We start from the raw sequence: 27,962 nt of genomic DNA, 5'->3' as shown, positions 1-27,962 counted from the left end.
GGTCTATGCTGGGAACCAGTGGTTGCTGTGTATTTTTCAGAGAAGTGACCCCAAGGGATTTATCCTCAGCACCCCATTATTAGAGGCTGTTTATTACTGGGTTTCTCAAAACCTTCATCATGGGGAAGAAACAAAGAGTGAAAATTTGGGCTGACTGGAGTTGTAAGATTAGGGAGAAAACACAACTTAAACGTTTGAATGTAATTTCAGTACTAGCAAACTATCCTGAAATCTTAGTTTAAGATTAAAAAAAAAAAAGTTTAAGATAAATAAAGGCTGTGGGTAAAGTACACATCCTCTGCCCTGCCTTCATAGTGTGTGGTACCGAACTGAAGCCCAGGTGGTGGGGCAGGAGAGAAGGGGCTGGAAAAACAGAACCCCCAGCTGTGGGGCAGGAAAAGGGGAGGTGAGGGCAGGAGAAAGGGGGTTGAGAGCAGGAAAAGGGGGAATGAGGGCAGGAAAAGGGGGGCTGAGGGCAGGAAAAGGGGCTGAGAGCAGGAAAAGGGGGTGAGGGCAGGAAAACAGGGGTGAGAGCAGGAAAAGGGGGAATGAGGGCAGGAAAACAGGGGTGAGAGCAGGAAAAGGGGGATGAGGGCAGGAAAACAGGGGTGAGGGCAGGAAAAGGGGGATGAGGGCACGAAAAGGGGGATGAGGGCAGGAAAGGGGGGGTGAGAGCAGGAAAAGGGGGATGAGGGCAGGAAAAGGGGGGATGAGAGCAGGAAAAAAGGGGGTGAGGGCAGGAAAACAGGGGTGAGAGCAGGAAAAGGGGGATGAGGGCAGGAAAACAGGGGTGAGAGCAGGAAAAGGGGGATGAGGGCAGGAAAACAGGGGTGAGAGCAGGAAAAAGGGGGATGAGGGCAGGAAAAAGGGGGTGAGGGCAGGAAAGGGGGGGTGAGAGCAGGAAAAGGGGGATGAGGGCAGGAGAAAGGGGGGTGAGGGCAGGAAAAAGGAGGTGAAAGCAGGAAAAGGGGGGATGAGGGCAGGAAAAAAGGGAGTGAGGGCAGGAAAAAGGGGGTGAAGGCAGGAGAAAGGGGGGTGAGGGCAGGAAAAGGGGGGTGAGGGCAGGAGAAGGGGGTGACAGCAGCACTCCCACGTACAAAGCAAAGCCCCACGAGCGTTGCTGCGCTCCTGCTCTGTGTCGCGGATCCCAGCGGGGCCGGTCCCGCTCCCGCGGTTCTCCCGTGTCCCTGACAGCCTCTCCCCGCTGCAGGCGCTGATGCGGCCGGCACGGAGCCCAGCAGCTCGGACAGCCGGGTGGAGCGGCCGGAGCCCTACGGCAACGTGGAGGAAGCGCTGCTGGGAGGGGAGTCCAGCTACATCCAGCAGCCCCTGACCCCGGAGAAGGAGGACGCGCTCCAGGCAGCCACGGTGGCCAACCTGCGCGCCGCTCTGATGAGCAAGAACAGCTTGCTGTCGCTGAAAGCCGACATGCTGAGCGAGGACAGCTCGCTGCTCTTCGAGTACCTCCCCAAAGGCACGCACTCGCTCTCCCGTAAGTTGGCCTTCTTCTATTTTTTTCTAATTTTTTTATTATTTTTTAGTGTTGCTTTAAGGGAAATCTTTAGTGAGGAGAAAATACAGGTCGCCGCCTCGTTTGTTGCTGCTGGTGTGTTTGTATCCAGGTTTAAGTCCTGCTTAATCCCACTTCCCATAAAATATGGAAACTTTAGTCTGGTATTGATCCAACTTTGTTGTTAACTGCTGAAGCCATAGAAGAAAATATTCAGCCTGTAGTGCTTGCCCTCAAATTTCTGTTTCAATCCTTTGCACAATGGTACTTACAAAAGAAATGGTACTTACAAACGAAATACAAAGTATTTGAGTCACTATGGGAAAGGTTTTGAATCTAAACTTGATTGATGTTGAAGAGCTTGAAGGTTGCTCCTGTGTCTGTGGGAATAATTGGGATGTTGTAGATTGCATGATCTTTACTTCTTGCAGTTTAATTTTAGACCTGTAAGTAGTGAGCAGCTATTGATTTTGTTATGCTTGCACCTGGAAATGGATGTTTTTCTACTGGTGATCTGTTGGAGACAGCTGATGTGAACCATTAGGTGTGGACAGCTGATTTTTCAGCATATTTTTGTGTTTTCTTCACAGCATGATTCTCTCGTGCATAAAGAAAAAAATATTATTTTATTTTCATAATACTCTGAGAAGATACACCATTTGTGAAATAGAATAGAGCAAGCAACAGTTTAGTGAGTACTACATGTTCATTTCCAGAAGAAAAGGTTTATCTTTATGCTGAGAAAACTGACTATGGAAATAGAATGAAAAGTTCACGTAGATATCTATTATTCTATTTTCTTTTGATTTCCTCAGTGGGAAAAGATAGGTAACTTTAGTGGTCATAGAATTAGAGAATGAATCACAGAACTGCAGAATGCTTTGGGTTGGAAGGGACTTTGAAGATCACCTTTTTCCAGCCCCTTGCCATGGGCAGGGACACTTTCCACTTGGCCAGGGTGCTCCAAGCCCCATCCAAGTGCCAACAGATCCCTGGAGTTGTGTGACAAAGGGAAATAATTGCACAATGCAGTGTCAGACTTAGTGTCTCTTTTCACTTCTCGTGTCTGAACAATGGGATTGTTTTTAAAAAAAAAATCCAAACCCCTTGAAGTTTCTGTACCTTATTCTGTAGCTTAAATATTTGTGAGGAATGGCTGGTGCAGTGTTCTGGTTTCTTTCACAGTAATCCACTTCCCGAAGGATCTCCAGTTAAATCAGATTTAGACGGTTCAGATTGAGCTCCGGGGTTGAAAATCCCTCAGTTGCAGTGGAGCAGCACAGATGTGGCTCAGTTCAGAGGCAGGGTGCCCTGAGCTGGCACAGGGAGGGGTGGGAGCCTGGGTGGCTGCGTGACCGCGGGTGACGGATGCACCACGGCTTCGGGTCTGTGGCTCCTGACAGGTGAAATCAGCAATTTCATCTTCTGTCTTGATAAATTGGAATAATGACGGGGCTGCCCTCTATCCATCATCTTTCTCCTTGTTGGAGGATTTTAGGTTGTACTTAAGAACTGAAGCACCGCTTGACGTAAAGGTAAATGTGTATGAAGCGGTCATAAATCCAGGTTAAAAATTAGAGATTGCCCAACCACCTGAGAAGCAGAGCTTGGGGGTGGGCATGGAGCAGGCAGGAGACAGCTGGGTTTAAAATAAAGCTTGATACATTTAGAAAAGTAGGTAGCTGATATCTCACTGAGGGGTGCCATGGCCCACAGGTCCTGTCCAGCCTGTATTTAAGGTCCTTATTTTTCAGTCTTCTCGCTATTACTTGAATTTCATTCAGCTGAGCTTCAATTAATGTCATCTTTATGGAAGCCAAGTGAAATGCCCAAGTCAAAAGGAACACTTCCTGCTTGGTCTGTAGCTCTCACAGCAGTCAGGGATGTGGCTGTGGCCTGGTAAGGGGATTTTTATAGAAGCCAGGAGCTAAGAGACATATTTTTCTTTCATCTTATTCAGATTCACAGGTAGCAATTTATTTTAATCACTTAAAAAAGATCTTGTGATAGAAGATTCTCTTTTAAGTGGTCATTACTGAATACAACAGAACATCAAATTTGATGAGGATTTTCAGTGTATAAAATGACAGTGAAGCAAGTGGTAGGAAGATTGTGGAGATGTAAAAGCACAGTCTAGGTTGGTGCTGGCTTTGTAGGTGTTTTTGACATTTTTCTTCAAAAACAATTTGAGGATGTTGAGTCATTTAAAGTCCTGGGTTATATTAAAAAAAAAAAAGGAAGAGGGAGTAGGTAGGAGCACAGTGGAAAAGCTTGAATTTAACAAGACAACCAAACCCAGCAGTTTTCGTCTGTCTTGGTTTGAAAGAAATGCACTAATTTCAGGGATTATAAGTGATCAGTCTCTCTGACTGTAAAGAAGTGAAGTGTTTTTTAATCTTGGCTGCTATCACTGGATTATCTTCTCTGAGAAAGCACTGCAGTACATAACTGCCTGAAGGAGCAGTATTCAGGTTTTGTTTTGATTTTTTTTTTCCTGAAGGATAAAAGACTTAATGGAGGTGGACAGATGCGAAGAGGGTGTTAAACATGTTTAAAATTTGGATGAACCATTTCTAAAGGGGATACTATTCTCCAAGTTACTGCACGTATTAAAAGTTTTCACTTGCTCTTCCACATAATTCTTCCTGTTTTAGAAATTAGAGGATATCCCAAGGTTTTCATTTTACCACGTGTTCTTTTTAACTAATTCATTATATGATCATATGAGGTATGAACTTGACATTCTGCTGGTGGAAAATGAAGCCCGGAATGTGTGTGTGTGGGTGTTGTATCACTATGGTGAATTTCTGAAGTTAACCAGTTCAAACTCATTTAAAATCAAAAAGAAAAATTTAAATACCTTGCCATTTGGGTAGCACAGTTGCCAGATAACCTGCAGCTGAAGGGCTCTGAGAGTTTGATGCTCATGATGTGTGATCAAGATTGACGTTGTTCATATGCTGCTCAGAAACCTGGAACACTCAGATTTTGCAGAAAAAAATGTGTGAGTTACTCATGGGTAACACCGAGGCCGTCTGGGGAACTGCTGGTTACTGAACCTGCCTGGGTTGTTGCTGGGGGTGCCTTTCAGATAAGACACTGTGAGAGTTTTCCTGGTCTTGCCATGTTTTCCTGGTTTGTCTCCAAAAGCAGGTGGTTGTGCTGTGATTTCCACTCCAGCAGAGCTGCTCTGCAGAGCTCCTTGGTTTAATAACGTGTCTTATTTCATTTATGAGCCTGAACTTTGGTAGCATTGTTCCGCATGGTTACATCACACGGCCAGAAGTCTCAAAGGCTTCAGTCGAATGTTTTGAGATGGTTTTGCCAAGTATAATCAAGAGAAAGAGAATTTTAATTTTCATCAGAAAATGAGGTGGTTAGTTTGCATCCTTGTTTTCTCATTAAAAAAAAAAAAAAGAAAACTTTCAGATCGTTGTGGGGGGACGACTCCCTTAAAGGGTGACTTCCACATTTCAGAATAGCACATTTGAAGGCTTTTTTATATGTCTAAGTTTGGCTTTTCCTGTTTACCCTGTGGCATCTGAAACTGTTTATAGAAGCAATTCCTATGAAGCTTCCAGTCCAAGTGATTACGTGGTACACAGAGCCCTTTTCTTTTGGGCAAACCAGCTAATAGGTTATTTTTAGTTAGTGGTTCATTGGAGCCAATAATTTATCCTCGCACTGAATGTTAAGAAATACATTTTGCACAGTGGTCAACTTTCCCAGGAAAAAGTTAAAGGTATTCAGTTTGGTGTGGAATTTTCATACATGGTAAAAGAAGATTTAGGGGAGAATGGATGCAATTCTAAATGAGATATAATAACTTTGCCTTTCTCTTTTCCACAATAGTTTACTGTCCAGCTGTCACAAGAATTCTGTATTCACACAAATATTGCTAAACCCCTGCTTCATTTTCTGTGTGCAGAGCTGACTGAAGGAAAGTGGTTTTGATTCCTGATTTAGAAGTTAAAATAATTTTGCTTAAAATTCATTCTAGTACAAGTTTAGGAGGGAAAATGTTTCTCACAGTACAAGTCAGAACGGACATAAATCTGTGTTCTTGTGTACAAAATGTGGGTCATTGATGTGGGTTTCTCTCTTCTTGTGTTACTTGCAGTTGTTGAAACCAAATAAATACTGATTATTGTTTGAAAACTCACCTTTGTTGTGTTGTACATCTTTGTGTGTTTGTGTACCTTGGATGATAGTTTATTGCTTCTCAGTGCTTTATTTCATTGCTTGTTCATTTGCCTTAGTTTTTGCTTGAAGTGCAGAGGTTTTTTTTGGAACATGTGAAACTCTGGGAAGATGCTAATAAAGAATTCATCAAGCCAGGCCCCACTGGTTTATCTTTACTGTGTGCTAAAATACCATTAGTTCAAAGAATTGTAACCCAGAGATGCCTTTGGGGCAGTTTGAATCGGTTTGGGATGTTCAGGGCTGAAAAAAAAGAACCTGTGTGTTTCTGTCTAGGCAGGAATTCTGCTGTGGACCTGTAGAGCTGGATTCCTGGTAAAAGTTTCTAACAGGAAATACTGATGAATTCCTTTTTTCCTCTGATTTTTTTTCGTATCTTGAGTTTCTGGCATTTTGTTGTCCTACATTAAAATGACAGCAGCAGCAGACGAGCAGCACCTGAAGGAAGCCTTGGAGCATTGTTATCCCAGCTGAACGGTGCTAACTCAGTTGGGAGAGATATTGATCTGCCATCAAAGCAGAGGAAAGCAAATCAAACATCCAGCTTGTGGCACAAGAGCAGAATTTCCTTTGCTAGCTGATAAAAAAAGTCATGTTTGGGATTGTTCACATTTTGAAACCTTGGTGTGGTTTCACTCGAGTGCTTTGTTGTCACCCAGATCACAGCGCATTGTATTCGGACCCAGTGTAAACTGTGACTTGTTATTTGTAGCTGCATTAAAAAGTGGGGTTTTTATATCCCTGAAGGTTTCCATCAGACTCTTTTTTGCTGGAAATGAAAAAGCCCTTAGGGCATAGAGTGCTTTAAATATGAATTTGTTTATTTTATGCCATATTTGCTTCTGGTTTTGCCACCTTGCATTTCAAAAAGAACAACCTGCTCAGTATGTCATTCCAATATTAGTCAAGGCATGTGCTAAAGTTTGTACAATAATTTATAATGTACAGTGATATTGATGACACAGTCTTTATTTGTATTTAGCTTTGTCATTGATGCTCAGGGCAGTTTCTGGAATATTGTTTTCCATTTGGCTGTTGCTACAGCGTGGGCGAGGGCTGGACACAGCATGTTTTCCTTTTGAATTATGGGAGATTTTTAGACTGTAATGACTGTCAGGTATAATCGAACAGTTTTGTACAAATATTTGAACCTCCATCCCTGCTAAATAGAAAGTGACAGGAATCCTTTTTTCCATCTTTTGTAAAGCACTTTGAGATCAAGCACTGACAGTCCGATATTAAATAAACCACCACAGGCAGATCTTGAGATCTGAACCTCTGACATAAACTTTCGAGAAAGTTAGTGGAATGAAATTTGAAGTTTCATTGAAGGTGGAAGTGTATGTGTTCAGAATGATGCTTCTCCAAGAGAAATGTGGATATTTGTGCTGCACTGTGATTCTTTCTCCCGACGGACTCTGTAGTGACCGAGCCCTGCGACGTCACTCCAGTACACACAGACATTTGGGTGGGGAGGCTGGTTTTAAAATAAAAAACAAAAAACCAACCCACCAACCAGAAAGACCAAAAGCCTGGCATCCCTGTGCTGCTGCATTCCCTCCCACTGACAGAAGATGAGCTGCGAGTGCTGGGGCGCTGCCTTTGCGAGGCCGTTTTTAAAGCCACCAGCTGGTGCTCGTTCACGTGGGTGAGATTCGTTTCCTGTGTTCCCCAGGGCCTGGCACCAGCTCGAATCCTTCAAGGGGTGAAAGTGATGGCAAAGTGGAAGCACCATCTCCCCCGCTGCCTTCAGCACACCTTGCCACTCAGAGCCCCACCAGGATCTGCTCTTCTGGTGAAATGTCACCAGAAACTGGGATAAAAGGAGAGGTGCCTTCCTCAACCCAGGTAAGATTGAGGGGGGGGAAAGGGGGAAATACAAAGAATTTTAAATGCAAAGGTGTCTGTTTGATCAAATCTTCCCCAGTAAGGAGTATTTTGAAAGATCTAATACCTTATACTTTAATCTGTGGGCTTTAAAAAAAAAAAAAAAAAAAGTTTTTTTTAAAACTAGAAGTTTCTTGAGGGACAGGACTGGTGCTGTCCCAGTTTTAGTCTTTCTGTCTTACCTCAACAGAACTTCTGTTCAAAAACCTCGGGTTTTTTTTAAATATTAATGCCCTTTTTATTGTGAATCCCTTTGTTTGCACAAGACTGCACACTAGCATGTAATAATGGCATGAGACCTCAGCTACCCATTGCTCACTTCTGGTGTTGGGCATTTGGGTTTCTTGTCACTGTCTAAATTCAGACAGAAGTGGGCTGGCTCTCTCTATTACAGAAGTCAAAAGTTTGACCTGAAATCCATAGCTTTCTGCAGCATTTCTTGTTTTTAACATTTTTGAATGATACTCTGTTAAACAAATGGGTGGAAAACAGATTTTGGTTTGCCATCCCCGTAGAGCAAAGTGAGCTGGTCTGCACAGACCTGCCGGGGCTGCAGCACGCCTCTGCCTCATACAGGGCTGCCATCTGCCACACGCTGCCATATCGCAAAGGATTTATAAGGGAAAAAAAAGATAAAATCAGCTTTTATTTAGAATTTGGATCAGCAGTGCCAGAGGGCATTGCAGAAGGGGAGCTATGCAGAAGGTGTTTGAGTTCTACAGGCTCTTCTGTATGGAAAGGAAAAGTACCTGTGGAGGGCTAAGGGAGAATTTTCCAGTTCTGTTGTATCAACTAAAAATATCCAGTCCAGCATTTCCCACTGGCCTGAGTGGGAGCTGCGGATGCTTAGTGAGACTGGAAACTGAGTAGTTATCCATGACTTAAACAAGGATGTTGATTACTGTCTTCAAAACACCAAATGATAAGGTGTTTGGAGGCAAGATGAAGGCCCAGTTCACTGCTCTGGCAGTGAAAGGTTTGTAAAGGCACTTTGAGTTGTCAGGTCAAGCGATTGAGCGTCCCTTGAGAAGGGATGCAGCAGTGGCAGCGATGGGAGTCAGAGCTCTGCCTGCAGGACAGCTTCTCATCTGTGCCTGCCCTAACTTCCCTGTGCTTTTCCTTTGCAGGCTGCCTTTGATGGATTGCTGGCGCTTTGGCAGTTTGATAACTCCGACTCAGGTAAGCAGAGAGAAAAATACACCTTTAAACTGTCGTGATTTTGTACCAGCAGAGGCTGATCCGTGCGTGTGTACCCGTGGTCCTGTTTCAGATTCCAGTTTCCCAAGGTCTGAAGACATGGACATCGCCGCCGACGGGACCTTCCTGGACTCGGCCCTGGCCAGGAGGCTGACCTGTGGCTTCTGCAGGAGGGTGTTCCAGCGTGCAGAGGAGCTGAAGGAGCACATCCACGAGCACGCCTTCTCCATGCTGCTCCCTCTCGACGTGCTCGACTGCTCCTGGCCCGGCCTCGCTGCCGGCCAGCTCGGCCGCTTCCAGTGCTCCAAGTGCCCCGCCAGCTTCACTCTGAAATCCAACATGGATCGGCACGAGAAGACCATCCACTTCCACTGTAAGAAGATGCAGTGTCCTAACTGTGCCAAGCTGTTTCGTGACAAGACAGACTTAAACCGGCACCTTCTGTCCGTGCACTCGAGCGAGCGCGCCTTTGTCTGTCTCTGCTGTGGGAAGGGCTTCGGCACCCAGAAGAGCCTCAGTAGCCACGTGAAAATGTGTTACCTGGGCTCTGCCCACCTGGCTGGGCTGGAGCTTTTGGACAGTGTAGGGCCGAGCCAGGATCCTGAGGATGTGTAGCTGCTGTTGTTGTGTATGAGACGCTTCCCTGAACTAAGAAAAGCAAATTGTGCTGTGGTTCTCGTGCTGCAAATAAACGTTCCACAGGTGTAATTTCATGCAGTGACTCCCCAGAGCTGATCAGTTGGTGCTGTGCTGCTTCCAGATGCTGTGTCACTGCAGCCTTGTGGTAGTTTTTGTGCAAAGATAACTTCCTTGGGTCCATAAAACGGGCGCTTCGGCTGTTTTATTGGAGTGCTCATTCTGTGTTCTGACACTACCTTGAACTGCTTTATCAGTTGATCTCAAAGTGCTTTATAAAAGAAATGGGGGTATTTTCCTCCAGTTCCTCAGGAAAATAACATCCCTCAGGTTGTTGAAAGTGCTGGCAATAGAATTAATAATAGAATTCAGTTCTGAGTTCTGCTCTAGTGCTCTGTCCGTTAGACCATTTGGGCATTCCAGGGGTTTTCACTGTGAACTTAGGAGCCGTGGAAGCACAGGGTTGCTGTTTGTAAAGTGGTTTTCTATATCTTTCAAAGGAGCAAAATATACTGCCTGTTCATATGTCCAGTAGGGTATGTTACTTGGGCTTGAAAGTTGTTGCAAGGCTTGCATCTTTTACTGATAATATATTTCAGTACTTTCAGGGCTTTTTTAAAATAACATGCTGGAGTTTGGCTGTGGTTTGCAGGGATTCTCTACATTTTTGTGACTCTTTTGGTTTATACACTGTAATTAAGTTAGCCAGGCTGAGTGTGGTGGTGTTGAAACAGAGGAAGGAGGCTTTACATAAATTTAATTGTAACTTGGGGTGTGCGTACAGAATCAGTAATGGCTGTTCCTGGTGGGTAGAAATCTGTAATTCCTGTTTCATTCTATGAAATTCGCTTATTTAAAAAAAAATTAAATACTTCTGTGTCTATTGCTATATATTTACATACAAAACCAGATTATGGTAACTGTGAAATGAAAGTAGCATAATTAAGAGCAGTGCTTCCCAGCTGCTCTGTGTGCAGCACAGCTTGTCAGCATGTGGGGTTTCTTTCCTCAGTGTGAGAGACAGCTGAGGAGAAAAAAAAAACAACAAATTCCACAAATGTTCTCTGGAGTTCTTCAGGGAAGTTTTTTCTCATTATACTGTTGCATCTCAGGGAGACAAAAAATGAGAAATATTTAGTTATGCACAATGTGGACTTAGTGAGGAGCTTCTTCCCCAGCCCTTTCCTGTGGAAAGGTGAAGGGGAGCCCACCAGGTCCTGCTGCCCTTGGGCTTGTGGAGAAGGAGCAGGAGCTCTGCTCACCTGTTCCTGCTGGGAGTCAGAGCTTCAGGGACACGGCTCGTGCCACGCCAGGGCTGGGAAGCTGGAGTTTCCCTGCTTGGCTTAGCTCTTGCCCTTCATTTGAGCAGGCTGCAGTCAGAAGTGAGGACAAGTTCCTGTGTGATCACTGTAGTTCACTTGAATCGTTTGGGTTTAGATATTAGGCTTTTTGCAAAGTCAGGCTCGTGTTTTCCGCTCTCGTTCCCGTTGACATCTTTGGCACGGGAGATCCCGGCTGGCTGTGAGTGTGTGTAGCTTTTAGTGTCAGCTTCCCTTGTGACAGATGTCACAGTAATTGCCTCATGATTTATTTTGCTCTTAAATAATCAGCGAGTGAGAAAGGAGGAAGCTGAGCCAGAAAACAAAGTTGTAACCCAGTGAATCTTATCTGGAAATTTGGGAGCAGCAGGGAAGGATTTGTCTGACTTGGGAAAGTAAGATGCCAGCAAAAGCAATTTCAGCAAAATTTAAAAGGTTTCATTATATAATAATAGTTAATGAGTTTTCATGTTTGCTGATTTTTCTTGTATTTTAAAATTTAATTCAACAAAGAATTCTTTTTCTGCTGTCTCTAATAGAAGTTTTAGTAGTATTTTCCTTGGCCTGTGCATCAGAGTGCTTCCTGACTTCAGCACTGGGAATTTCCAGTGCTTCCCTTCAGGATCAGGACTAGGTTTTTTAAATTGTTAGAACTGAAGGGTATAAGAGGGCAGAGCTTTGTTGGGTTTTTGTAGGACAGGTGTTAGAATTAGGATTTTACTGTTAGGAAATGGCATGGGAAGCTGATGGGAGATGTGAGTCTGACAGTTAAATTGCACCTTCCTATTTATAACCTTAAATATAAAGGGGATTTAGCAGACAGGAATTCTCCTGAAGTTTGGGAATTCTTTCTAATCACCCAAAGACTGTCGTATTTCAGTGATTGTTAAGTAGATGACAGTTTATAGAGTTACTGCAGAGCAGCTCCATCAGGCATCACTGGTGCTTTTCCTTTACTCTCAGGGATGTAGGAGCCTGTGTCCTTTAACAGCCTCAGTGAAATGAGTTACTTGAGATTACAATACCAAAGATTTTTTCCCAAGCATTATTGTGTTGCTTTTAAAAAACACACATTTCCATAAATATTTTAGTGGCATTAAGTACACAGATTTTTACTGTGTCACTGTTTCTATTTCCTTCTCCATTCTTGGTGCTGTGTCCAGGAGCTCTTCACCCGTGGTGCTGCTGTTTATCACCTTGATGATCATGTTAAAGATGACTTCTTAGGACCTTAATGCTGCTATATTAATGCTGCTATAAAATATTGTCATTTAGACAAAGGATGATTCTCATACCAAAGCTGCTCTTTGTGCATTAAATAGATGTACTGTGGGGGCATATATTTCACAGGACTGTGAAAATGTTAATGCTGCAATATGCAATTCTTTTTCTGACCATGCTGCTGTTTTTGAGGCATTTCCTTTTGTAGAAAGGAACTAAATATGTGGCTATTTGGTGCAAAAATAGTTTTCAATAAAACTATAGCTGCAAACAGTGTTCTGTGAGTATTTTTAAATACAGAAGCTGAAAATACTGGTTTTGAGTGATTTAAGCTGAACGCAGGCATGAGGGATCTTGGGCAGAGTCAGGAACGGGCTGTTGGGAATCCATGGATGTGTTGGATGCAGGTGGCTGGGGAGGAGCCTGCTGGGGGTGCAGCTCGTGCTCCCAGCCTTGGGTGTTGCATTTTCAGCTTTGCAGCAGCTCAGCCCTGCAGGGAAGGGAGAGGTGAGCAGGAAACAGGAGCAGGCACCGGTCCCTGAGGGAACAGCAGGATCAGCTACAGCCCAGTGCTGTAGGAATAGGGAATTTTGTGGGTTTCTCTCCTTAAAGCACTTTTTCTTCATGCTCCCAGGATCTGGTTGCTGTCAGGATGGCCAGCCAGTGGCTCTGTGTCTCTGCAGTGTGTGTGGCGTGGAGCAGGACTGGAGGAAGGAGGGTTTGTGTCCCCTCTTGACTCCCCATGCTCAGTTTACAGCTTGCTCGCCTTGTCTACTCTCCATAGTGACAGGGTTGTTGCAAGTGTGTGTGTGTGTGGCCTGTCACCAAAATCAAGTGGTTGCAAAATCAGACTGGAAATGAATTTATAATAAATAGCTTTGTATGATGAAATTGCTACCTGCTGTAGGAAAACGTGGGCTCCTTGCCTCTGAGTGTGTAGATGAGGGAGTGTCAAACCCTAGGAGAAAATTTTTAAAAATTATTTTTCCTGTAATAAAAGACAAAGAATTTTTGTATTCTAGTTATTAAAAAAAAAAAAAAAAAAGTAGGAAAGTCTCCTCCATAGACTGTTTCCTTTACCAGGAGCCATTTATGAACACATAAGTTATAGTGATTAACCAGAACTTGCTTTCTTTTTCCCCCCACCTTGTTATGTAAATATATTGCTTTGAGAAATAACAATAATCAGGAGAAAAGTGGGTGAAAATGAACACGCTAACAGGAAGCAATAGAATGAAGGAGAAGCAGGAGAAATCATCTCCTCGTGGTCAGTCACTTCCAATCTTGTAGTGGGTGTGTGGTGCCCTCAGGGAGCAGCAATACTCTGTTTTTTCACCTGCTGTGTTGTGTGTGGCACTGTCACTGGATAATGTAGAGAATCGTGCTTGGAACTGTCCTCTTTCCTCTGGGCCATCCTCAGTCTCTTCTCCTTCACCAAAGTGCTCCTGGGGTGTGTGATGATGTTCTTGCATCACCCCATAAATAACACTGGCGCTGTTTGGGTGCCACCTTTGTGGACTTCTGTTCCTGGCTCCCTGCTTCTTCCAGAAGTAATACTGTTAGCATTTTAGGCCTTGATATTTAGGATAACCCTTTATAATAAATCAGAACTCTAGCAGGTTGACAGCCCTCTTCATTTTCCCTTTAGCAAGCAGTGTCTGTAACAGGCTGTTGCTAAATGTTTGGGTGTCAGCTTGTTCAAAAGCTGCTCTGATGGAGGTACTCCATTTCTTAGCTTTAATAATGTATGGGCAGTAACACAGTGTAAGGATTAAAAACATGTAGATGGTTAAGGGATAAGAGTGTGATTTCACAGTGAACTAATTTAACAGTGAAATAGTCAACGAGAAGATTGTTTTGAGGCCTCCTGACATTAATCTGTGTGTTCTGCTTTCTCTCTTGCAGTCAACGAGTTCACAGTCATCAGGAAGAAGTTCAAGTGCCCGTACTGCAGCTTCTCTGCCATGCACCAGTGCATCCTGAAGAGACACATGCGGTCCCACACGGGGGAGAGGCCCTATCCCTGCGAGATCTGCGGGAAGAAGTTCACCCGCCGGGAGCACATGAAGCGCCACACCTTGGTAAGGGCAGAGCTGGCCATCAGCCCTTCTGGTCAGGGTAAAGAGAGCACGAGTTCACCTCTTTAGGTCTGGATTTTGTTTGGGCTCATCTGAAGGCTTCTCCCGTCTCTTTCCCCCCTGCCTTTGCAAGGCCTCGAGGCTGCTGCCTGTTCATCCTCCTTCTGCTCTCCAAGCTCAGCTAGAGGCTTTCCAAGGTTTTGGGTGGATAGTAGAAAAAAATTCTTCCCTGAAAGGGTTGTTCAGCCCTGGCACAGGCTGCCAGGACTATAGGGGAGTCACCATCCCTGGAAGGATTTAACAAACGTGTAAACGTGGCTTCTGGGGCCATGATTTAGTGGTGGACTTGGCAGTGCTGGGAGAACAATTGGACTTGATCTTAGAGGCCTTTCCCAATCTTAACACTTCTGTTATTCTATGACTTGGTGCAGAAAGCTTTAAAACACATTGCTCAGCAAGAATTTGAGGTAAAGCTACTCTGCTCTGGCCATGCTTAGTTGTCAAAAATGCTGTTACACCTTGCTCAAGAGGCTCCTCAGCTCTGACTGCGAGGCTGGTGCTGGTGTCTGGCTCTTCACAGCTTCTTTAGAAACAGAACTTTAAGCCAGCCTTTGATTATTTTTCTTTTCAGGGTAGGAATGATTGGCCATCCTGAAGAGGTTCTCAGAGCTTGGTGTAAAGGTGGTGTTGAGGCAGAGCAGGTAGTTTCTAGGCAGTAATTCCAGCAGCAGTGCCAGCAGCAGGCCTGGCTCACCGCTGACGATGCCCCAGGGCCCACACCAGGGTCCTGGAGCCCTGTGTGACAATTTTCCACAGTGCCCCATCATCTCCTTCCCTTCCTTTGCTGCTCCCGTGTCTGTTTGGATGAGTGCCCAGCCCTCTGCTTGGCACTGCCTGCTCCCTGAGCCGTCCCTTCCTTCTTCCCTTGGGGTGCTGGAGTTCGGGAGCAGATCCCAGCGTGAGCTCAGTCCTGCTGCAAGCGCACAGGTTTCGAGGTCTGGTACTGGTTTTGCAGCAGGGAACACCTTGTCATGCCAGCTGGTTGCCTCCAGCATTTTATTTTTGAGGATTTTCCCTTTCTAAATCATTTTTCATAAGTTTAGGATGTTGTCAGCATATTTCCCCTTCTCTTCCTTGAAATACTGGCATTTAATCAGTTAGATTATCATCTTCCTAATGGCACTGTCCAATACTGGGGCCCAAATGCTGTTTCTGTGTTTAATACTAATTTGGCTGTAAAGGGAATAAAATGAATTTCTGTTCAGTTGCATCCAGGAATATGGCTCACTTTGAATCTGCTGACTGAACTGTCAGCTTTGGAAAAGAGGGAGAGAGGTGATTTTAGTTTTTTTAGAGTTTTTTAGCAGAAATGCAACCTGCTCCAGTGGAAGATGTCCCTGCCCATGGCAGGGGGTCAGAACTAGACCAGCTTTAAGGTCCCTTCCAACCCAAACCAGTCTGTGATAATTACAAATTGGTTTAGTACCTGTTTTATAGTTTCTTTTTTATATGGCTCTTTCAGCCCTTATTCTGCACCCCTGACCACCTTCTGTCCTCCTATTCAGCTTTTGATGCCTGAAAATCATTCTTGTACGAGTTGAAAGTGAGTGATACCTATAGATCCTGCTGGATGACTGAGCAGCCCTGTCCAACTGCTTTAAAAAAAGTAATAAAATTTAATGCCTTTGCTTGATGCAGTAGAAGAATGTCAAGGGGACTGGCTCGGGGCAGGGGAACCTGCAGCCAGAGCATATCAGAGGCACTGACAGGCTTTGAACACGGCTGGGACTGGTGCAGCACAGAGCCTGAGCCAGGGTCCTGCAGAAGTGAGGGCTGAGGGGCTGCAGTGGGTCAATTTGTCCTCTTTCCAAAGAGCTTTAGCTCAGCTGAGTATTCCAGAGCGCAGGGTTGTGGTGAGAGAGGAGCAGGGAGCAGGTATCCAGGCAGCTGCTTTAAAATAAAAGGAAGGACTTTAATCAGCAAAAGCTTTCCCACAGGCTTTTTGTGAGCATGAAAGGAAGAAATGAGTTAAAAAGGATTAGGGACTGGCGATATGTACCCGAGGCTCTGGTGGCTGCTGGGCTGCTCAGAGCAACCCCAAACCACTGGCATTGGATCCTTGTGTGCTTCTACACCACTTCCTAAAGTCTCTCCTGAGGATCAGTGCATCCAGTGCCTGTGCTGTCCCCGTGTGGTGTTAATCTATAAAAGAATAAAGAAAAAATACAGAAAAGAAAAATACATGTTTATAATGCATACTGGGCAGCCCTGAAGCAGTCAGGCAGTTGGACTAGAAGATTATCATGGGTCCCTTCCAACTAAACCTTTCTATATATAAATAAAATCAATATGTATTTTACATGTAGATACATATGTGTAAGTGAAAGTACCTGATGAGGCTCCTTGTGGTGGAGTTTGGGAATTCTCACTGCCCTGGTTTATTTGGCAGAGGAGCAGGTGGATGGTTTCACAAGCTCCTTGCCTTCCATGCAGGGCAAAAGTGGCCAGGGACAGATTTCACCTTTAAACAGGTGTTTTGTGCTTCTCAAAGTCTGCAGTTCTGCTCATTGAGTAGTGCACTTTGACTCTGGAGGTGAATTCTTTTATCCTGCAGAGCATTTTTCTTCCTTCCTTTACTGGCCAGGTATTCTGTGATAGCCTCATATGCCCAGGGTTCTTGCCGCATGAGTTATGGAAGAGAAACATTTTTGTCAAACCAAAGTAGTCAGAAATAAGGTGACAGGAGCATTCAGATGCATTTTTTGGGAGATACAGGAGAAATTCCAAGTGCTCCTGTTCTTTGGTTCTGGACAGCAGTGGGATCAGGAGGGAGACCACTAAATCACCACGATGTTAACACTGGTTTGGTGAGGGTTGTTCTTCTCTGAACAGAACTGGTGCTTGTGGATTGTTTCTTTATATCTTTTTAACATTTTCCCCTTGGTGGTGGGTGTGACACAACTATTGCACCCCAGAAAAACAGAAGGAAAAAGGAAGAAAAAAAATTAAGGTAAAAGTTTGTCTCAGACTTACGAGTGTGATGATGAGCAGGCAGTCCCAAAGGGTTTTCCACTGTGGGTCATCAGAGCAGGATTGAATTAATCGTGGTGGGTTTGGGTTCCTGGTGGAAGCCAGTTGTGACCTCAGGTAGCAGCTGTGGATTTGCCTTCGCAAGGACAGGGGAGCAGCTCTCATTCCATCTCCGTTGGCACTCACCTCTGTGGTCTTTCTTCTTCTGCAGGTCCACAGCAAAGATAAAAAATACGTCTGCAAGGTTTGCAACCGGGTGTTCATGTCAGCAGCCAGCGTGGGGATCAAGCACGGCTCGCGCCGCCACGGCGTCTGCGCCGACTGCTCCGGCCGCGGCATCGCCGGGCACCTGGACCACAACGGGGGAGAGGGCTCCCCGGAGGAGTGCTACCCTGGGGAGGGGCCCTACATGGAAGATCCCGATGACATCAAAGTGGAAGGAGACGAGGAGATGGGAGACGACGACGACATCAAGTGGAAGGATGACGTGGGGATGTCACAGGATGATGTGATTTTAGATGATGACAAAGATGTCGACTCCCCGCAGGAGCAGGACAACTCTGGGGAGAACGACAAGGATTTTACCTGGATTTCTTAGGGATTATTTTTTGTTTGGTTTTTTTTGTTTCGCTCTGTTGTTTGTAGGGGGAGGGAGGGTGGGGAGGAAGGAGTATGTTGGAAAAACTAAGTAGCCTTGTTGTCGTCCATGTGTGCAAAATAACTCTTGTGTTTTCTAAACAAGTCCTTCTCTGTTCCACTCAGACACTGTCTTAGCAGGGTCGCTTCCAGCGGCACAACTGACTTCGCCTTCCCCCTTTCCCCTTTCCCTTTTCCCCCTGTGACCCCCTGCCCATGGCCACTCCTTCAGCCAAGCCAAACAGCCTGCCCAAGAGGGAGGTGGAGTCTCTGCAGGGGTGGGGAGGCTGGTGAAGTGTGAATCCTCCTCCCCTTCCCACTCCAAACCGAGCACCGGGGAGGTCTTTGTGTCCAAAGCAGGTTTGTTGGTTGGTTGGGGTTTTTTTACACCTTGTCTGTGCTAAAATCCCAGCAGCAGTGGAATTTCAAGCTAAGGTTGTGAAAGCAGATGGACGGATGTGTTGGAGGGCTTCCCCTGATGATACAGGCCTTTTGCAAAGTTATTTAAAGAGTTTTAATTAATTTTTTATGGAGCCAAATAGATCAAAAGGCAAGTCAGACTACAGCCTTACAAATACTTCTCTTGGATTCTTAGCTTCCAAAAGAATCGCCGTCAAAAACAAATCGTGACTTTTCTTGGACCTGCTGGCATCTTACCCACGTCCTGTCTTCCAGCCTTGGTCTGGAAGACCACAGGCACTGAAACACGTTTGTGCTTCTGCAAGCTCCTCTTGCTCTAGAGGACACAATTCTGTACCTGTCATTCTTCTCCACAAGTATCTTCACTTTTCTCCCTTTGCTCAGCTGCCTTTTTCACAAATATATGCAAACTGTAGCAAAATTCAGCCAAGTGCAGGATGAGCTGGGGAAGGCGAGAAGCCGAGGTGAGGAGATCCCAGCAGGGTGGAATCCTGCTGCTCCCATCCCATGGACTTTTGTGGGGCCAGGATTTCACCTGGGTACCTTGTTCTTCCTTGCCAATCTCAACATCCTCGTTGATCATGGGTAGGTCTAACACCTGCTTAATTCATGACAAAAACCTTCAGCTTTTGTTGGACCGATTCCATGTAAATTTTCCAATAAACCATTTTCTCTTTAAATGAGAGCCAGGTTTCTCTCCCAGCGTCTCCTCAGACTCTGTGGGGCTGTTCCAGATAGTTGGATTCTCCCTGTTCATATCGGCCACTGTTGCCTTCTTTCAGCTACACCTAAATAACAGCAGCAACAGCACGTGTTGAAATTGTCTTACACCTGAGAAGCAGTTTGTTCTACCTTCACCTCTTTGCTTCTGGTGCTTTTTTAAATAAATTTTAAAAAAAGCCGAAGACCTCACTCCATCCTTGCCATCGAGCAATTTTTTACAGTGTCTGTGATTGTGGTACCTTGAAACCTGCCACGAAAGACAACCCATTGCCAGAAGCCAAATGACTCAAGGTGCTATTTTCCTTCCTGCAGGCCTGGTGGTCCGTGAGGAAAAGCGTGGATCCACCCAGCAAAAGAATTAAAAGTATATTGTACAATAAACCCCCATAAAGCAAATAACCTGAAAGGATTTAAGCCACTTGGTGCCAGGATTTTGTGGGGCGTGGTGGGAGCCTCGATCCTGGCACCTGCAGGAGCTGGGATCTCTCTCCCTTCCCTCCTTCCAGTTGCATCCTGGGTTTGTGGCGTTCACTCCCTTTCTCTGCTCATCAGTTCCTTGCAGACATTCACCACCACCTTCTCTCTGCACCCATCACCCCAGTTCACCGTTGCTTCCATTGGGAGCCTCCAGGCTCCTCCCCGTGGATTTGGGGGTGTTCAGTGCTGTAGGAACACGGGTCTTTCCTAAAATCCTCGGTGTGGCTCAGCGGGGCCCCACCAGCACTGCTGCTGCTGCTCCTGGACTGGAGGAGTTAGTGGCACTTGTTGCTTTAGGCAGTGAGCATGGATAACCCTCTTTAAATATGGGAAGAGCAGAGCAGGTCACGTAAGAACATTTTTCTTAACTTGTAAAAAGTTCTCATTTTGCATTTTAGCTTTTCCTTCTCTTCCCCTATTTAAAAAGCTGTAAAAACCCACCCAGAATGTCACTATTGGACCTTTATATACCCTTTTCCAAATGGCTTTGGGGGGTCCCAGAGAGCGAGGAGGCTGTTCCCTTACCCTGATTTTGGCCCCCCCAGAGTGTGGGCTCTGTATTTATTGTCATTTACCCTGTAAATAGGGAGGGGTTAGGGGGTGCCTGGAGTCCTGAATGTGCAGCCTCACCTGTTGCATGTAGACAAATACATACAGTACTTAAAGATTTATCTTTAGCTTTGCTTTTTATATGTAAAACTCTATTTTAAAGAGAATTTTAAAGCCCAAACAGTTCAAACTCCTGGATTTGTGGCACATTCCGATGGCCCATCCTCTCCAATGCTGGTGTGTGCATCCACCTTCTGAGGAGGAGCCAGTGTAGGCCAAGCCCTCCTCTTCCTCCCTGCCCTTAGGGGACTCAATTTTATCATCGGAATTACGGAGTGCTGAGCTTTCTTCACAATCCCCTTGGAAATATTTTATTCTTTTCTTTCCTTATTTTTATTAAAGGTGGGCAGAGAGCCAGGTAGCGCTCAGGAGTGTTTCCAAATTGTGTCACTTTGAGGCTCTTTGGACTGAGGATGCAAAAAAATAAAGCAAAAAAAAAAAAAAAAAAAAGGGAGAGAAAAATGGAAAATCCACCTAAAAACTAACTTTTCCCATGTCACAACCTCGCACATGCTTCTGTCCCACTAACACACACCGTGTACCAAATAAAACCCTTCTAACACCTGATGTCTACTGAAGTGCTTTGTTCTGGTGGACGTGTGCAGAGGTGGAAACACAGGGATTCATCTTTAGCCTTCCACGCTCCGACTTGGGTTTGAAAAACAGGATTTTGGGCTTGTTTTTTATGCTGAAACTTTATAAACTTCATCAGTCACTGCAGGTGATCGCATCCCGCCAGCTTCTCTCCGGGGTCTCGGATATACTGCCTATGCAAACTTCTGCTCTTGGAGATTTAAACAAAACCCCACTAATTCTGCCTGTTCTTCATCTCATCTTTGTATTTCCCTTCAGGGCTTTGTATACTTCACTGAGGTTCCCTTTTTTTAATTTTTTCTAAATATATATATATATATATATGTGTGTGTATATATATACAGACTTAGTTCCACAACAATAACTCCCTTAGAGGTAAAACATGGATATACTCCGTCTTGAGAACTTGCAATTCATTTTTTTAAAGCATTTGTACATGTAAATGTTCCTCCTTGAATTCCTTGATTACCCTGATTTTTTATTTTAAATCTGAGTGCCAGGAGTAGAGAGCGGAATGGGGCAGAGGGCGTCGTCCTGCCTGAGCCCTCTGGAAAACATCCCAGGGATCCATCATGGACTTGGAGAACTTCTTAAAGGATGGAGACAAACGAGGTCCTTGTGTTGATTTGGGATTTCCAAAAATATTCTCGAAATCATGAACTCCCCAGTTTTGTGGTTTTTAAGGTCACCCCAAAGCCTCACAGCTGCGGAGCGGCTTTGTGGGGAAGCAGAGGGGCACTTCCCTAATGAAGGTTTGCAGATTGTCCTTTCCCTTTTCTTTTCTTTCCTTTTTGTTTTTTCCCCTTTAATCAAAAATCAGTTTTTTGGACAACAAAATGAGTAATTTTTGTCCGGAAGGAAACCCACTCCAGCATTACTTCCCCTTTTGTTTCCTCTCCCCACTCCTGCCTTTAAACACTCCATTTCCCCCAAGCAAAGCTGTGGCTTTGGGGTGGGTGGCTGCGTTTTGGGGCTGTCCCTGAGCGCCTCCCATCAAAGCTCTCCCTTTTGCACATCACCCTTGAGGAAAGAAACTCCATGAAAACAATGCAAAAACTGGAATTTTTTGCAATATTCTGAAAGATAATCTAATTTTCACTCATTCTGTGACACGTGTGACTCCTACAAAAGCCATAATTAATGGTTCCTTTGATTTTGTAGATCCTGAGTCGTGTTTTGAATTTCAACCTCTTTTTTTTTTTAGTCCCCCTAGTCAGAGTGCTGTGTGTATGCTTTCATATATATTTATTTTTCAACGTGCTTTAAACCTGTCTACAAAAATAAAGCTGAACAAACACAAAAAGGATGGTGTTTGAAGATTGTTGATTTTTTTTTTTTGCTGGGAATATTCTATATTATACTGACTTTATATTAATTATTATAAACCTGTGTTTGTATTGAAGATGTGTTTAATATTTTGGGGAGGTTGAGGAGATTTCGTAACCAGAAGTCAGTGGGAGAACATGCTGTGTTGTACTGATTTTCTGTCAATGTAGTTCAGGTAAATCTGATTTTATTTTCTAGTTGCTGCCCAGTTCCTCACCTGCCGGGGGCTGCTCCTCGGGTAGAACCTTTGTGATGGGATTTAGCTTAGACATACCTGCAAAAATCAATCAGTTCAATAAATTGGGAAATTGCTGCTACAATTTTGTCTGCTTTTTCTTTTTTTTTTAATACATTATTATTATTATTATTATTATTATTATTATTATTTTCCTCCTTGCCCTGTGTGGAAGGATGGGGCAACATGAGGAGCAGCAGGGAGCTCTGCTCACCCCAGGCTGATGGGGGTGCTGCTCCCTCCACCTCTTCCTTCCCCATCCCAAACAGGCACCTGTGGCTCATTCCCTTCCTCCCTGCTGCCTGTTGGTGGCAATTTCCTTATTTTCTGGGCATTATCTGAAACTAAAGTAACTCCCAGGAGGATGCACAGGGTGATGCCATCCCTGGGGGATGTGGGATGCAGGAGGGGGGTGACAGCAGTGGGTCTGGGGGTGCCGAGGGGCCCGGGGTGCCCACCCTGCCTGTCTTAACAGTAACTTAAGAACAGGAATCATTTAAAAAAATCTGAGTATTTATTTTTTTTTTCTTTTGGATCTGATACATCACGTCCCTGGAGGGGACAAGTGGGGGCACAGCACCAGCCTGACCCATGGGGCCCAAGCAGTGTCCGACCCTGCAAGGGGGGACCCTGCAATGGGGGGTCCCCGATGCAAAGGGAACCTTCCCACAGGGCAGGAGGGTGGCAGGGCCACCAACCCCCCGTCCCCTCCCTGCATGGGGAGAGGAGCAGGGTGGCACGGCCTGGCCAAACCCGAGCTGCTGCCTGGGCTGGAGAATGACAGGACAAGAGGGGAGAAAGGGTTTTGAGGGGAAAATGGGGGTTTTTTGGGTAAAAAGGGGGTTTAAAGTGAATTAAACCCCTTGAAACCTGCCCAGGGCTGGAGGCACCCCGCGGCCCGCGCGCTCTCGTGCTGTGGGAGGGAGTAGGTAAAAATACGAATTTTCATATATTTTATTTAAAAAATAAAAACCACACGAAGGAAAAAAAAAAAAATAAAAGTAAAGGAAAACAAAAAGACCCCTCTTTGTGCAGTTTGGCTTAGTGCAAATGGGCGCATTCCTGCAGGCACTTCCCGGGGCATCGCCCCGGCGGGGGCTCCCCAAAACGAGAGAGAGAAATGACATTACAAAGAGTAAAAACCCCCCTGGGGGGGGCGGGGGCAGGCACCCACCTCTGCCCTGGGCACTGGGGCTGCCCCCCGGGAGCAGGCGGGGGGCAGGAACGGCCACCCCCTTCTGCGAGCCCCTGCCGGCCACAGGCACAGCTTATTTCAGCCATGGGGGGGTCCCCAAACCGGAGCGGGGAGGGCCGGGAGCAGCCAGACACCCCCTGCCAGCCCCTCCTGGCAAGGAGCGGGGTTGGATTGATGGATTTAGCTTATTTTCAAAGGGAAAACAAGGCAGGGGGGACAAGCTCCGTGGCAGGGGGGCTGTGTGTGTGCATAAAGCTTTCGGGGGGGCCGTTCCCTGAGTCCGGGGGGCGGCCGGGGGGGCGCGAAGGCACCTCGAGTGCAAAATGTGCAAGAAGGAGGGAGCGGCGGGGCTCCGTCAGTCGAGGAAGCGCTGGCAGGCCTTCTTCCAGCGGCACGCCGTGCACCACATCTCCCGGTGCTCCATGCCGTACACCTTGCGGCACTTCTTGGCCTCCCCCCGCGGCCGCCTGCGGGCAGAGGGGACAAGTCACGACCGGGGGACACACGCGGGCGAGAGGGGACAGGGTGGGGCACCGTAGCGATGGCTCACCTGGGCACGGCCGGTGGCTTGGGTGGTGGCGGGGTGGGGACAGTGGGGGACACGGGTGGCCGGGGAGGGGTCCGGCAGCCCTGGAGAGAGAGGACACAATCCTCATCAGACAAGGAGATGAGAGAGTGCAGCAGCCCCACCTCCATGCCTGTGCCCCTCCATCCCTGTCCCTGCCTCCATGCCTGTGCCACTCCATCCCTGTCCCTGCCTCCATTCCTGTCCCTTTCTCCATCCCTGTCCCTGCCTCCATTCCTGTCCCTTTCTCCATTCCTGTCCTTTTCTCCATTCCTGTCCCTGCCTCCATTCCTGTGCCCCTCCACGCCTGTGCCTCTTCGTCCCTGTGCCTGCCTCCATCCCTGTCCCCCATCCCCATCCTCGTCCCCCTCCATCCCTGTCCCCATTCTATCCCTGTCCCCGCTCCAACCCCTTTCACCCCTCCATCCCTGTCCCCGTTCTATCCCTGTCCCACTCCATGCCTGTCCCCACTCCATCCCTGTCCCCCCTCCATCCCTGTCCCCCTCCACCCCTGTCACCCCTCCATCCCTGTCCCCACTCCATCCCTGTCCCCCTCCACTCCGTCCCCCTCCATCCCTGTCCCCCCACCTGGTACGCGTGGTCAGTGTGGACGTGGCAGCGGCCGGGGGGGCCCGGGGGGCTGCAGGGGGAGGCCAGGGCCAGGTCGAGGATGGGCAGGGCCGGCGGCAGAGGAGCCTCGGGGCCGGGGAAGGCGGGAGGCACCGAGGAGGTGGGAGACACCGGGGTGAGGCTGGAGAGCCCGTCAGTCAGCGCCTCCACGTCCACGTCCAGCTCCGTGTAGTAGAAATCCTCCTCGCCATCGCTCTGCTCCAGGTCGGCTTTCCGGCTGCCGGAAGAGCAGAGGCTGGCTGGGACACTCTCCCCCAGCACTGCGGGACCCTGCAGGGGGTACCAGGGGGTCTGGGGGTGTCCAGGGGTACCCCACGTGCTTACCCAAGGTGCACGGTTCGGATGTGCTTCTGCATCCCTGAGGAGCTGCTGAGGACTTTGCCGCAGCTCTTCCACAAGCACTTGAACATCACCTTGGTGGAGTTCTGCAGGAGAGAGGCGTCAGGCTGGCAGCCCCCTCCCCATCCTCATCCTCATGCCCAGCCTCATCTCCAGCCCCACTGTCATCCCAGCCCAAATATCATCCTCATCGTCATCCCCAACCTTGCCCACAGCATCACCCACATCCCCAAACTCATCTCAGCTCTCATCTCTAACTTCATCCTCTTCATTCCCACCCCAAATATCATCCTCCTCCTCGTCTCCCAAACTCAAACGTATTCCCAAACTCACTCACGTACCCAACATCATCCCAACTGTCATCCCCATCCTTAACCTCATCCTCCTCTTCATCCCCATCCTTACTATTCCCAAAACCCAGCTTCACCCCCATCATCATCCCCAGCTTCATCCCACCTTCCTCTTCCGTGGGGTGGGCTCTCCAAAGACGAAGTGGGTGCCATCGGGCTCGTCAGGGCCCTCATCCGGCAGTGGGCCGGGCAGGAAGGTGCTGGGGACGTGGCTGGAGAGGGGCGGTGAGGGGGTGGAGGGGGTGGATCGGTCGCTGGAGGGGTCCCAGCTCCAGTCCCCACTGGCGTTGCTGCTGCTGCTGCAGCTGGAGGACATGGCAGGAGCCTCCTTCCAGACCTCGCTGCCAGGCTCTGGTGAGGAGGAGGAAGAGGAAGGTCAGGTCCTGCCGTGGGACACACGTCCAGGGATGGGGGGGACAGGGACATGCTCTTACCTGGGGCATGAGTGGCCGGTGGGTGCCCGAGCACCAGCGGGCTGGCGGAGAGGCTGGTGAGCACCGCAGCTGCCATCACCTCATCAATGCCCGCCTTGCCCGAGAGCTTCCTGCCAGCGAGAGCAGAGGGGGCTGTGTCAGGACGGACAGGCCCCCTGGGACCCTCTATCACTCTCCCTCCCCTACTGAGGTGCCAGGATCTCCCACCCAGGGTGGCCTGCACCCTCCCCAGGGTGGTTTGTGTGGGGGTACAGGGGTGGCACAAGGTCTCAGTGGCCCCACCATGTTGGCGGCATCACCAGGTGGAAAGGACCCGCAGGTGTCCCACACCCTGCAGCACCCCGAGATGCTGCTGTCCCCTCCAGGGGATCATTCCAGCAGCTGGCTGGAACTCCCCTAGGCATGGCACAGGCAGCAGTGCAGGCAGATGTGCAGGCAAGCTGCCAAAATGCCACTGCCTGTGCCATGCCAGGGGCAGCCCTCCATGACCATGGGCAGCACCGTGCCGGAGAGTACTGGCACCTGCATCCTGCCCAGGGACACAGGGATGGCTTGCCTAAGGCCAAACAGTTCCTTGAGGTGGGAAAAAAACTATAAAAAACTTAGATTTAAAAAAAAGCAAAATTACAAGAGCACCCAAAAGCATTTTGCAGGCGGATAACCTGGTGATGCTCCCAGCTGGGAGTCCCAGAGCCGGCGCGGCGGGACAGCCGCCCACCGCCGGGGATCCCGGCACGGCCAACAGCGGCCAAAGTCCTCCTGCAGAAAAAATCCCGGCTCCCGCAGTGAGGCCGGTGCCGGTGGGAGCGTGGCGGCCGTGCCGGTGTCCCTACCTGTGCCGGGGCACGGGGATGCACTGCACGGCCGAGTGCAGCGCCAGGCAGCGCTCCAGCCCCGCGTCCAGCGCCCGCAGCATGGCCTCCTGGCTGCCCGCGTCCCGGCGCGACGGCGGCTCCCCCAGCCAGCCCTCGGATCCCAGCGGAGCCTGCGGGAGAGAAGGCAGCGGGCAGCAGGGATCCCCGGGCAGTGGATTCCGCAGGGATCCCCACGGCCTCGGTGGGATGGGGAGCTGGTTCGGGGAGCTGGATCAGCGCCTCCAGGCAGGGCTGGGGTGGGACCCTGCCAGCCACTCCGTGGGTCCCCCTGGGGTAAATCCCGAGTGGATCCCGCCAGGTCGCAGTGGGATCCAGCCAGGAGTTCCTCAGCACTCCCCAGATGCCCCTGTGATGCTGCTGCCAGCACCATCACCCACTGGCTGAGCATCAGCAGGGATCCAGCGGGGATCCACAGAGCCAGGAGACGACCTGACACCCTCCTGGCCCCGCAGCCCTACGGCGGCAGCACCCACATCCCACATCCCGGTGTAGATCCGCACCTTACGGATCCACGTCCCGAGTTTATCCCGCTCTGAGCGGATCACCGGGACGCAGCGGGTATCCCCGGGCTGGGAGCGCACTCGCGCCTGCCAGGCCAGCCCCAGACAGCGGCACCCGCTGCCCGAGCCCCGGCCCCGAGCGGATCCCGCTCCGGGGAGATCCAGCACCAAGAGGATCCCGCCGCCAGCGGATCCCGCCGCCAGCGGATCCCGGCAGATCTCCGTGGGGCGGGGCTGGGCGGATCCCCGCGGCGGGAGATCCCCGGAAGATCCCAGAGGGCTGCGATCCAGCGGGAGCGATCCCCCCGGGGGCGCGGCCGACGTGACCCACCGCCCCCCTCCGCGCTCCGCCGCCACAACCCCCCCCTTCCCGCCCCTCAAAGTTTATCCCATCGCGGCGCCATTTTACCGGCGGGGAAAGTTTCGGGCGGGCCGCTGTCAGCTGTCACCGCCCCCCCGCCGCCTCCCCCGGATCCCACCCCGGTCTGCGCCGCCGCCCCCCCGGTACCTTGGCGGCGTCGGCGCGGGCGGCGGGCGGCGCGGGCGGCGGCGGCGGGCGGCGGCGGCGGCGGGCGGGCATGAGGAGCGCGGGCGGGCGCGGGGGGTCCATGCGCGGAGCGGCCGCGGCCCGGCGGGGGGAGCGCGCTCCGCCGCGCGCGGCCCCGGTGTCGGCGCCGGCCGGGCCACGCCCCCCCGAGCGCCGCGCCATTGGCCGGAGCGCGCGGGCTGGAACGCGGCCGCCGCTCTCCGCGCCGCCGATTGGGCGAGGCCCGCTGCCACTTCGCTCGCGGCGGCCACGCCCCCCGCCCTCGCGGGCGCCGCCACGCCCCCCCTCCCCGGCCGCGCCACGCCCCCCCCGGCAGCGGCCATCTTCGCGCGCCCCGCCCTCCCGCCGCGCGCGCTGCCCGCGGGACCCCCCCCAAAAACAAAACACCCCCCCCAAAAAAAACCCCCACCGCACCTCCACCAGCCCGCC

The 27,962-nt window shown here is 49.0% G+C and overlaps 2 protein-coding genes across 8 annotated transcripts in view; one reads left to right on the top strand and one right to left on the bottom strand.

Moving 5' to 3' along the window:
• ZBTB46 (zinc finger and BTB domain containing 46) overlaps positions 1-22,183 on the top strand; it is a 52,718-nt gene extending 30,535 nt beyond the window's left edge. For 6 of the 7 annotated variants that reach the window (XM_038158662.1, XM_038158657.1, XM_038158661.1 and 3 more), the window contains 6 exons: positions 1,211-1,492; positions 7,386-7,558; positions 8,725-8,776; positions 8,868-9,167; positions 13,876-14,051; positions 17,290-22,183. In XM_038158662.1, coding sequence (XP_038014590.1) covers positions 1,211-1,492; positions 7,386-7,558; positions 8,725-8,776; positions 8,868-9,167; positions 13,876-14,051; positions 17,290-17,676 — 1,370 coding nt within the window. In that variant the 3' untranslated portion in view covers positions 17,677-22,183. The remainder of the gene's footprint in view (positions 1-1,210; positions 1,493-7,385; positions 7,559-8,724; positions 8,777-8,867; positions 9,168-13,875; positions 14,052-17,289) is intronic. The other variant, XM_038158663.1, reaches the window with a different exon arrangement.
• Positions 22,184-22,602: 419 nt separating this feature from the next.
• SLC2A4RG (SLC2A4 regulator) lies at positions 22,603-27,695 on the bottom strand. The gene is made up of 8 exons (XM_038159396.1): positions 27,495-27,695; positions 26,445-26,596; positions 25,612-25,721; positions 25,284-25,528; positions 24,813-24,913; positions 24,447-24,705; positions 23,844-23,923; positions 22,603-23,760 (listed from the first exon to the last, which is right to left on the bottom strand). The coding sequence occupies exons 1-8, from the start codon at positions 27,693-27,695 to the stop codon at positions 23,649-23,651; spliced, it is 1,260 nt and encodes a 419-aa protein (XP_038015324.1). The 3' UTR covers positions 22,603-23,648.
• Positions 27,696-27,962: the final 267 nt, after the last annotated feature.

The sequence above is a fragment of the Motacilla alba genome, chromosome 20 (genome assembly GCF_015832195.1).
Source record: "Motacilla alba alba isolate MOTALB_02 chromosome 20, Motacilla_alba_V1.0_pri, whole genome shotgun sequence".
In the NCBI taxonomy this organism is placed as follows: Eukaryota; Metazoa; Chordata; class Aves; order Passeriformes; family Motacillidae; genus Motacilla; species Motacilla alba.
The sequence above is the reverse complement of the archived record's forward strand: the minus strand, read 5'-3'. Positions and strand labels throughout refer to the sequence as shown.

Bases quoted from the DNA above. Each gene is read 5' to 3' on its own strand.
- SLC2A4RG (XM_038159396.1), bottom strand. From the start codon at position 27,695: ATGGCGCGGCGCTCGGGGGGGCGTGGCCCGGCCGGCGCCGACACCGGG. The intron at 25,529-25,611 runs GTAAGAGCATGT...CCTCCTCACCAG, and splicing joins ACCGGCCACTCATGCCCCAG to AGCCTGGCAGCGAGGTCTGG. The intron at 24,706-24,812 runs GTAAGCACGTGG...CTCTTCCGGCAG, and splicing joins ATCCGAACCGTGCACCTTGG to CCGGAAAGCCGACCTGGAGC.